The 11,514-nt window shown below is 40.8% G+C and overlaps 1 protein-coding gene across 1 annotated transcript; it reads right to left on the bottom strand.

The window, feature by feature from the left end:
• Window positions 1-5,604: 5,604 nt before the first annotated feature.
• On the bottom strand, window positions 5,605-8,994 carry pou3f2a (POU class 3 homeobox 2a). The gene has a single exon (XM_044048596.1). It carries the CDS (start codon window positions 8,899-8,901, stop codon window positions 7,495-7,497), a length of 1,407 nt encoding a protein of 468 aa, XP_043904531.1. The 5' UTR covers window positions 8,902-8,994; the 3' UTR covers window positions 5,605-7,494.
• Between the last annotated feature and the right edge of the window lie 2,520 nt (window positions 8,995-11,514).

Below are 11,514 nucleotides of genomic sequence, written 5' to 3'. Positions count from 1 at the left end.
TGAGGTGAAGTGTGTTCTGACATCTTAGGGGGATTAAAATGCTGCTATGCAGCAATGTTGACCGTGGTTGGCAGCGGTCGCAGAGGGTCTGCTTGAAAAAAACACTCACAGATTAAATTCAGAGTCATTTCTGGAATCAAATTTAATTTCTCTCAAAGCAACAATTTGATCATGACTTAAAAAAATATTTATGGGGAACTGATATTAGTTAATAAATGAAAGATAGAATAAATCCTCGTGTTGAATTTATGTTGCTGAACAGATTGGTTATTTACATCACAACTGGTTCATCTGCCATTTGTTTCCATAAACAATAAAAATGCCAGGTTTTATTCCACCAACACAAAGATGCCTTGTTTGAAATGTTCTTAAGCTGATAAAAGCACTTAAATTAAAGGACTTAAACAGGGACAGTGGAAACAGTGACATTTTTGTAAATTTTTTCAGCAATTTTTTCAGCATTAATTATTTATCAATTAAAAAATCAGCCCATCAATCTCCAATCTTTCTCTAATTTATATCATTATGAATCATGTATTTGAGTTTTGAAGCAGTCATCATACAAAGCTGGCACACATTGCTCACATTCACAAAACTTTGAATCATTCAAAAAAGCTGAATGTTTAGAAGTTAAAACACTGAACTGAAAAAAATGAAAAAACACTGATAATTTAGCTGAGCAGTGATGTATTATCTTCATGTTTTTGCTTTCACTGAAGAACTGATCGCTTTATCAACCATGATGGTTGTCCTAACCCAAAACATCACCCGGGAAACACCTGCGTTTTTTTTTGTTGATATCTTCTCTCTGAGATGCTTACAAAACAAACAAAGTAGGTGTGTGTGTGTGTATGTGTGTCTCAGTACATTTACTTTACCATATGTGTCCCCATGTGTCTTTCTATAAAGAGAACATGAAAAAAATGTTTCTTGTCCCTCATCATCTTTTCCATTGCTTTATTAAAATGACCCCCTTCACCATTGTCCTGCTGTCTCACCCCTCCAGGCTGTTGCTGTCTGTCCCTTTTCCTCGTGCCATTTTTTTTTTTACTGTCTGAGCATGAGACAGACATAGTCCGACTGATGGGTGTATTTGTAGCCTTTTGCCAGTGGAGGGTGAGGCTGTGAAAGTGGAGTAGTGGTGGAAGACAAACACCCACCTAAGGGGGAAAGAGGGAGAGGGTGGTGGAAAAAGCAATGTTTTCATCTAACTGTCGAGCACATCAAACTTGTCACAAATATAAAGTGCAACAAAAGGTGAACTTCCAGCAGGTGAGTTTCTTCAAATAATAGAGATGAAAGGTGTCGGGGGGCGTGAGAGGCAGGGTGGGACAACTCATACAGTGGTTTATACAGATAACTAAATACATATTATATGGTTCTCAATATTATTTCAATTCAAGAGGACAGAATTTTTTTCAGGTGGGGCATTACAGAAAATAATTAAGAACCTCTGTACTAAACTATAACTTTTTTGTCAGGTTTTGAATGACATACTAAAGTATGACTTTTTTGTCAAATTTTGGACGACATACTAAAGATTGACTTTTTTTGTCAAATTTTGGATGACATACTAACCTATTACTTTTTTGGCAAATTTTGGACGACATAATAATAACCTATTTTTTGTCAAATTTTGGACGACATAGTAACCTATGACTTTTTTGTCAAATTTTGGAAGACATACTATAGTATGACATTTTTGTCAACATTTTAGACGACATGCTATAGTATGACTTTTTTGTCAAAATTTGGATGACATACTATAGTATGACTTTTTTGTCAAATTTTGGACGACATACTATAGTATGACTTTTTTGTCCAAATTTGGACAACATACTAACCTATGACTTTTTTGTCAAATTTTGGACGACATACTAACCTATGACTCTTTTGTCAAATTTTGGATGACATACTAACCTATGACTTTTTTGTGAAATTTTGGACGACATACTATACCTATGACTTTTTTGTCAAATTTTGGATGACATACTAACCTATGACTTTTATTTGTCAAATTTTGGGCGACTTACTAACCTATGACTTTTTTCTCAAATTTTGGATGTCATACTAACGTATGACTTTTTTTTCACATTTTGGACGAGATACTAACCTATGACTTTTTTTCACATTTTGGACAACATACTAAACTATGACTTTTTGGATGACATACTAAACTTTTTACTAAAGTTTTAAAGGTTGATTCCACCAAAATACCACTTTGTCTCAATACTTCAAGTTTTAAAGGTTCAATCCACCGAATCGATAGCCAGAAGCAAGCACGATCAAATTTTCGCTGTTGAATTTTCTAATATTTATTGTGCATCATTTCAATTTTCAGAAATACAGTGTTGGTTGAAAAAGAGAAGTCAATTCATAAGGAAGTCTATAGGAAAATTTGCTTCTATTTCACACTGTATTCATAAAGTGAGGAAAATGTTTCCTCAAGTCTAGAATGAACTTTGTTACCATTTAGAGGAAAACAGACGATAAAGCATGCCATATGAGTGGAATCCAGTGTGACTGACAGCTGGTATCATCCAAATCGAGCTAGATGGAGGTGAATCTCTGCTGGTCACAATGTAAATCTCCTGGCTTCATAAAGGGAGCATGTTTTGCATTTGAAAGATTGCGTCAATTTTTATATGAAATCAGGTTATCCATTCAAATGCATCGCACAGTTCAACTGAATTCTCACTGAGATTTATGCTCAGATTCTGACAGTTTCATTGGTCGATTTGGTTCTTGTAATAAGGGTAGCAAAGCTATAGTTTCCTTATTAATCTACACACATAACTAGATTGCTTTTTCCACTATTTCCGCTATTTTCCCAGGACAGGGAATGCAGCAGAAGCAATGTTTCTAAAGTCCTGTTTTATACGCAAAAAATGCAATTTGCATTGCATTCCATATGGAAGAGGATGAGGGCCACATGTGATTTTTTTTTTGGAGTAACACAATTAGAAATTAGAATTAGAAATAAGAAATAAGAAATAAGAAATAAGGAATAAGAAATAAGAAAGCCTCAGAATTCTGACTTTAAATCTCAGAAGTCAGGCTGTTTTTGTTTGTTTTGAAAAAAAATGTTTTACACGTGGCACTAATACTCTTCCGTACTTTCACATGTACCTTTTATCAGTGCTAACTTTTCCATCTCTGTCATTGTATTTAAAAATTTAAATACAATACTAGAAGACTTTTTACATTTTTTATGTGTTTTAATCCAGGTGTTTAAAACATGCATTAAAACTCATGTTGTGTGTTCAATAGACCAACTCAACACGTTTCTACAAAATGATCATGCAATTTGAAAAATACGAATTCAAATGTAATTTTCACATTATTAAATACTTTTAACTGATAATTGGTGCTATGGGCTACATTTTGAAATGTATAAAAATGTCTTTCAAAACACGGCCCTTACCTTGTCAGAGGGCAAAAGGGGGCAGATGCTTCAACACCTGGAGTCTGTGTGTGCACATCCATTGGATAAAAAAGATAAGTCTTACAGCAGAAACTGCTCTGTATCAACACTTAGAGGTGGGTATTCACTGGCATGTATCTGTCTCATAATCCCTCTCCCTCTGTGCTTGCTACAATATGACAATACTAAGCCCACCCAACAATGCTGGAGGATTAGCTCTCTGCCCTTTTCTTTGTGCCTGTGCTGGAGCTTTGGAGAAACAGAGAAGAAGAAGGAGGGCAGAGGGAGAGGAAGAGAAAAAGGCAAGTCGTGGGAGCATCAGTGTAGGGCCGGAACGTGGGTCTGGGTGAGGGAAAAGGGGAAGGAGACAGACAACACATCACGGAGAGATGACTGATATTTGATGACTTTGCCCGGCTTGTGTTTCTGACGCCATTGTGAAGAATCCCTGGGAGATTCATGTCCACAGAAGACAGAGGAGAAAAGAAAATGCAGAACTAACAGTGACATTGGAGAATAAAGCATATCTCTCTGGTGGTGATGGTGGTGAATGAATGAGATGGTGCACGGGCTACAGTGTGTGTTTGTGTGTGTGTAAAAATATGAATAATGCAGAGGATGCCTGTAGGAGTGTGAGGGCCAGGAGGAGGGCAGATGGTTGCCTGCTGATAGGACAGAATCCAAGGTAATAGGGTCCACCAGAGAGCTGGCACCTCTCTCTCTCTCTCACACACACACACACACACACACACACACACGCACACAGTCTCTCTCTGTGTTTTTTCTTTGTCAAATCACTGTCTTTCAGTCTTAAAACCACACACACAGCCTCATATTTCAACATAAAAGCTGAGAACCAATATGAAAGGAAATAACCTAAATCCTGTCATCACCATATCCCAGGTTTTTTTACACACACTGACTGAAAACAAATGAAAAATGTAAAGATGTGACCCTTCGTTGATTCTGGTCTTACCAACTGAAGTGTTCTTTTTTGCAGTAGTGGCTACTCTAAATCAAATTTTAAATAAATATAAGGATGAAGAACAGCAGTTTAATCCAGGGAGGTAATTGAAGTGGTTGTGTTGTACTGAGAACATTAAGAACATTGTATAAAATACTGTAAATATGGGATAAAGTAGTCTATAAATAGAGTATCTATCTATCTGCCTATCTGTCTGTCTGTCTGTCTATCTATCTATCTAATCAAATTATCAGGAAAACTCATGTACAATTTTATGTTTTGATTTAAAGAAAACACTCAAACTCCAAATACCATTGTGTATGTTTTAAAATGTTTAAATGAAACTCTGACTTGGTTGAATAAACTCTGGATATACTATAATATAGAAGGTTTTACCATACTGTCCACATTCTATAGACCTGGTCTGGTTCCCTGTCTCTGATCATTGAATCTTTCCCCTGAATTCAACTCAGAAACCCACCACTAGGTGGCACGAGCACGCTGTTGGCTCCTACTTTTTCTCTACTCATTGATCAGCTCATAATGGAAAAGGGAAAAAATTAAACATGAGGTGATGAACCAAAAAAAAGGAGAGAAACCTTCAATATGAACAGGTGAAATCATACAGTAAATCCCTCTGCAACAAAACTGCATAAAAAACAAGTAAACTTCAGCTTCATGTGTAAAACAAAAAAATACAAAAGAAAATCATAATTCACTGGTGAATATTTTAATTTTAACCCAATTTTACGTGTTTTTTATGTGTCTGTAAGCAGTCATACATGTATGAAATTGTACTTTTATAATGAATGTAGCATATGTAAAATAAAGGTCTGATTCTGGAGTGTAATGGATTAACGTGTCACCACCTGTATTGTATGTTTACTAACAAAAGTTGTCTCAATATGATATGATTGTCGATTGTTATGAACATATGAATAAATACCCTGTATTTGCAGGTGTACAACTCACAGACTGAGTGTGAGTGTGTGAGCGGCCTCGTGGATTATCTCGTCACCCAACAATATCAGAGCACATCAGCGCTAATAAACACTTTACAGAAACAGCTGAAGGACCGTTTTAAGCCACCGAGACAGATTGACAAAACCCCCTAATTACAATGCAAGGCCTCGCACGGGGGAATAAAAAAACAGCTTGTTGCCAGAGATGCGTCCTTTTCTCCCCCAGCTCAATAATAAACGTGCATAGACTGCAGTGTTGTAGAAAACAATTACGATTTAATGACAAAAAGCATGTAGAAATTGTGCAATCGTTGATTTCTTTTTCCCTCTCCTCCGTTTGGATTGATCACAGATTTCAGGTCAATGCTATTTCCTTTTGGTTTTGTTGATTATTTATGTTTCATTTATTTTTTTTCATCCACCTCAGAAACTCAAATTCAGCTGAAGGATTAAACTGGTTCATTTAAATGAAACATTAATTATAATGTGATATTTAAATGCGTGTAAAACTGTAACCCAAAAATGTACATAATGTTAATTAATTGGCAATGGGAAATTCATACAAATTGAGTGTATTATTTGGTTATAGATTCACTGTAACACTGGGCCTATACATACAGAAGGTTTTGGTGCAAAAATTCAGATTCTGTTTTCTGTTTTGCTGAAATGCTACATTTTCTCCTCAGCCATCTTACAGCCTTCAGTTGGATTTGAGTTTCTGGAATTATTTCCTTTCAATTTTGGGAGAATCAATCCCCAAATACTTGGTGGATTTATTTGCCACCCCTCCCCTTGTTCATCCACCCCAAACCAGATCAGGTTTATTATTAATTCACAGGATTTAAGTGGCACAAGAACACGTGTTTGTGTTTGTGCTTTGGCACAGACTGACAGAGGAAACGGAACAAACAAACAAACAAACAAACAAACAAAGCCATACAAAAACGAATGGAGATACATCCCACAAATTGTCTTCATTGTGAATGAATGAGTCATACAGTATAGTAGCCACTGCGGCCAGAGCTGGTACCAGGGATATATTTAGTTTCCCCCATGTTCCCTTTTGAAATATTTTTTTTAACTTATTTTTTTATTTTTATTTATTTATGTATTTTTGTTTGTTTTTATGTGTGTGTTTTGTTTTTTTTTCTTCTTAGGAAAGGAAGGCAAAATGGGCTGGATTGCTTTGAGTGTTCCAGCCGGACAGTCTCGGTCTTTATCGTCACAGCATTTTTGGAGAAAAAAAAACTAGAGAAATAATAATTATAATAATAATAACAATAATAATAATAATAATAATAATAATAATTCAGTATAAACATCTGTACAGGCGCCCTTGATGTCTGCACAGAAAGAAAAGCATTAAAGGTGAACATAAATAGTGAGTAGTTTTATCAAATATCATTATTAATATTATTATTATTATTATTTTGTGATGTGAGAACTGTATACTTTACCATATTAAAGCAAGATAAATATTTATAATTAATATGGAAGTGTTTGACATTACAGTCAAAACATCGTTTTAATAAGTATTATAATTATAATACTAATAATGATAATAATAACAATAATAATACTGCTAATAATGGGCTGGTATATTGGCTTTTCATTGTTAACATTGTACAGCAGGTGTCTGCCATTTCAGAACCCCTGTTGCTTTTGTTATGATGGAAAGATGGCGTTTATTTACCCTCTGACTGCAGCGTGTTCTCGTGTCTGTCCCCCCGCGGACACCTCGTGTCCACATCACACTCTGCCTTTCTTTAATGACACATACATCACGACACGCGCTGGCGTCCTGCTGTAGAAATGGCATATTGTATCAATGTCGCTGTGGTCTTTTTTTTTTTTTTTGGTTAGCACACACACGCGCGCACACTCACACACACACACACTCACACAAACACACACACAAACACACACCTTCCACCGTATCCCAATATGCTTGGCAGTTCCGCGGCATGAAACAGCTCCATACAGCTATGCGTATTTTTTAGTGCTTGAGTGCCACTGTATATCCCCCCACTCTGCGTGTCCGTGGGTCCAACATTTAAACCGGATGAGGTCCGAGCGGGTCCAGCACAGAGAATCAAAGAAATAAGGAAGGAATCATTCCTCCGTTAAATGGTCCGTGTCCGAGGTCACTGCACAGGAGTCTGTCCTCCGTGGTGAGGAGGGGTGTCCCCGTACATGTCCTCGCCTCCTGGCATCTGTCCCCCAGCGGGTGTCATCCTCTTCTCCTTCTGCCGCCGGTTACAAAACCAAACCCTCACCACCTCCTTCTCCAGCTGCAGGCTGTCCGCTAGGGAGTTGATCTCCGCTGCTCCTGGTTTTGGACATTTGAGAAAATGGCTCTCCAGAGCCCCTTTGACGCCCACCTCGATGGAGGTCCTCTTTTTCCTCTTTCTCCCCTGTGCTGCGATTTTGTCCAAGCTGGTGGGGCTCCCCGATGTGGAGTCCGCCTCCTCCAGCCACTTGTTCAACAAGGGCTTGAGTTTACACATGTTTTTGAAGCTCAGCTGAAGCGCCTCGAACCTGCAAATGGTGGTCTGAGAAAACACGTTCCCATACAGCGTCCCAAGAGCGAGCCCCACGTCCGCCTGGGTGAAGCCCAGCTTGATGCGCCGCTGCTTAAACTGCTTGGCAAACTGCTCCAACTCGTCGGAGGTCGGCGTGTCTTCGTCTGACTGGTCCTGGTGGCCCCCGTGCTGGTGATGGTGCGAGAGAGACTGCTGGTGGGCCCCAGGGCCGCCGCCGTGATCACTCAGATGTGGACTGTGGCTGTGGTGGTCGTCATCCCGGAGGGGGTGGTGGTGCATCCCCCCTTGCTCTCCCCCAGGCATCAGACCGAAGCCGGACTGGGAGTACACCAGGCTCTGGCTCTCAGATGTCGCCATACCGGGGATGAGCGTGGTGGCGGTGCTGGTTCTCCATGCTCTGGCGTCGTGATGCGCCTGCTGGTGCGCGAGGTGAGGGTGTCGCTGTTGTTGCTGTTGCTGCTGCTGCTGCTGCTGTTGCTGTTGCTGCAGATTGTTGGAGTTCTGCAGCTCCTCTCGGTCACTGTCGTGCAGTACGGGCTTCACGTCCTGTTCTCCGATGGGACTGGACGGCCAAGGCGCCCCGCTGTCACTGTGAGACAGCGCCGTTATCCACTGGTGCGCGTGGCTGAGCGGATGTCCACCTCCCGGTAACGTGCTGTAGTCGTTCTGGAGCAGGCTGTGCGCGTCCCTGTACGCTACCGCCTGCTGCATGCTCCCGGACTCGGAGTGCGGCGGCGGCGCGCTGCTGGGGGTGGTGAGGACGCTGTAGTGGTTAGACGTTGCGGTCGCCATAACTATCGGAGCCAGAGTGATAGCTGGAGTTAAAAGGATGCTGCCTTTGACAGTAACTCTTTTGCGCCACGGGGCAGCAAGGCGTCTCTCTCCAGCATCTCCCGGGCGCTGTGCCAAGGGGACGCAGAGGCGCGCACCTGTGGTCCGCCTCGCTCCGCTCTTTATTGGCCAAGAACGGTTGACAGATGTGGTTACCCCTGACAGCACCCCGCTCATTGGTCACGGGAGATTGTACAGAAACCCCAATCACTCTGCCCAACAATACTAGCAGTCCTGCAGCATGCTAGAGTACAAAGTGCAAGGAGAAATCTGCTGCCGAGAGTAAACACAGAAATACTGAAATAAGAAATAAACAAGTTTCTTCATGTTTGAAAACACTTTATGAACCACTATCCAGGTCAGTGGGTCAAATTGTGTGCGTCAAGCGTGCGTAAAAGTTGCATATGGCGCACAGAATTCGTACATTCATTGATGTAGTGACCACACGTCTGTTCCCAAGAACAGAACCTTCGGGGTCCACATTTTCACAAGTGTTAAACTTTGGTTTAATCCTTGTTTCCGTGCATTTAAAGTGGGTCAGAGTGCTATGGAAATGTTGTGCCAAATGACACAGTGTGATCGTGAGGAGAAACTTCCAGCTGCCTCTTTACCCTCAGGACGCTGTATAGGGAGAGGGGCTGCGTGCTTCTAGGGCCTGTGCCCCGTTGCCATGGCGAACCCGGTGAATGGAACAACAACGCCCACGTCACAGCTGCAGTTCGCTCCTTCTTTTCGTTCCGTTCCAAAGGGCTCATTGGGGCCGCGCGCTCGGCCGTCGGGACAAATAATGGGGCGACCAGAGAGGGCAGCTCAGGGCCAAAGAGAGGAGGCTGTAAGAATGGATGCTTCAGCCCGCTCTGCGCCCGCCGCGCCCCCTTCCACCTGCTTGTTGGGTAAACTTTGAGATGGATGCATTCCCAGTGGCACGCGAGGGTCGGTTTTAATTCAGTCGTTTTCACCAGAGAGAATTCTTAGCTTTAGGTGCAGAGACAAAACAAAACAAAAAAACACGCCAAGAATTAAGAATTCATTTTCCATGACAAACGCCACTCTATAAATATCTTTCCCACTAATACAGAAGTGGTGGAAAGAAGAGTATTTCTAACTTTGGAAATTTGACATTGTTGTTATCTCATATATATGCTCATATATACATATGAACAATTAAATGTATATATATATATATATATATATATATATATATATGTGTATATATATATATATTTATATATATGTATGTGTGTGTGTGAGCACTACTGTTGCTTTTTTTCATCTGGTGTTCATCTTGCATGACAGTATGTCTCCAATCAGTACAACACCAAACTGATTGATGATACCGCAATGAAAAGAATCCTCATTCTTTTGAGCCCTCTCTGAAACCCAAGGATTTATTGGCTCAAAGTGGGACACTGGCTGTAAAACTACCCAGCTATTCAGACGTTTAAAAAAAAAAAAAACCTTCAAAAGACAACAAAAACACAAGTTTCACCTTCAAACATTGGGCTGTGCCACATGTGCAGCGCACCGATGTGAAAACCTTTGCTAATACATGTATGTTGCCACCAGTAAAGGCATAGTCCGTGCTATAGGTTAATCAGTAAATCTTATCAAGCTGAAGATTCATATAGACTAACACGCATTGACTTACAGAGATCGAAAGAACAGTGGCTTATGATTAGGTTGTAATTCTTAGAATTACCAAATGTGTCGCCAGGGGCTCTGGCAAACCGTGTGTTGAGAGAGGCAAAACATATTATCCTAATAGACTAATATGCAAACTACTGGCTGCCCAATTACAGGACCTAATAACGCATAAACGATGCGAGTCCTGTTCTTACAAGAGGAAGAGGTCGCTGTTAATTCAGTCAAAGGGCCGGGTTTGCTGTCAACACAGGCAGAGGCTACGCGCACATACTGTCTCTGTTTCCCTGTGACTCATTCAGTATTCAAGAGTGAGAGTTAATGATGGAGAATCTGAGCGTTAAATTAACAGTAATTATATGGCCCCAGTGCTGTAAAGATTCAATTTCTTCGCAAGTCTAATGGACCTAAGTGTCCCTGTGTGCAGGCAGAACTCTCTGTGAGATGTTTATGATTGAAAGGCACACAGACGAAACAAAAACAACACACACGTGTGGAAACACGTCGTCGGGCGCCAATGGATTCTCACCAGCCACATTGTTAAAAATCAGATTCAGAGTGTCAAAGAGTTCCATGTGAATGTGACTGTCCTCTGAAATGTCACACAAGCGCACGATGATGCCTTATTTTTGTGGACACTCAGTGCTGAAGTGGGAGCGAGGGTCAGACATGGAAACCATGGCAGCACATTTGGTGGTGAGTTTCGACTCTACAGGACAACATTCTCCTCTAGTGTTGTTTGGCTTTGGCCAGTGCAGGTCCACGAGGACACGTGCGTTCTGATATGACCAGTCTCACTCATGTCTAGTTCTAGCGTTTTTGTGTATCGAACTTCCTCTGTATAACCTAAAATCAAAAAAGTTTTCAGCATCAGATTTGAGCGTTGTTCAGCCAGTAAGCATGCAGCATGCTGTTGGACCAATATCTAACAGTGTACATGACCGGCTGTCTCGAGGCGTTTCTGTCTGTGTTGTGCTTTGAAAGGCTGGCCCTTGTTAAATTAATTAACTAGATAGCACGTAGCAAGAAACTTTTATAAACACAGACATGCTGCATACCCACAGAAAGGTCAGAAACTATTCATGTGATGACCAAACACAGTGAAAACACCAGTCAATCAAAGCAGCAGGTGTGGAAAGCACCGTAACA

This window comes from Solea senegalensis, linkage group LG17, assembly GCF_019176455.1.
Source record: "Solea senegalensis isolate Sse05_10M linkage group LG17, IFAPA_SoseM_1, whole genome shotgun sequence".
Classification (NCBI taxonomy): domain Eukaryota; kingdom Metazoa; phylum Chordata; class Actinopteri; order Pleuronectiformes; family Soleidae; genus Solea; species Solea senegalensis.
Note: the sequence above shows the minus strand (reverse complement) of the source record. Positions and strands in the feature narration are given on the sequence as shown.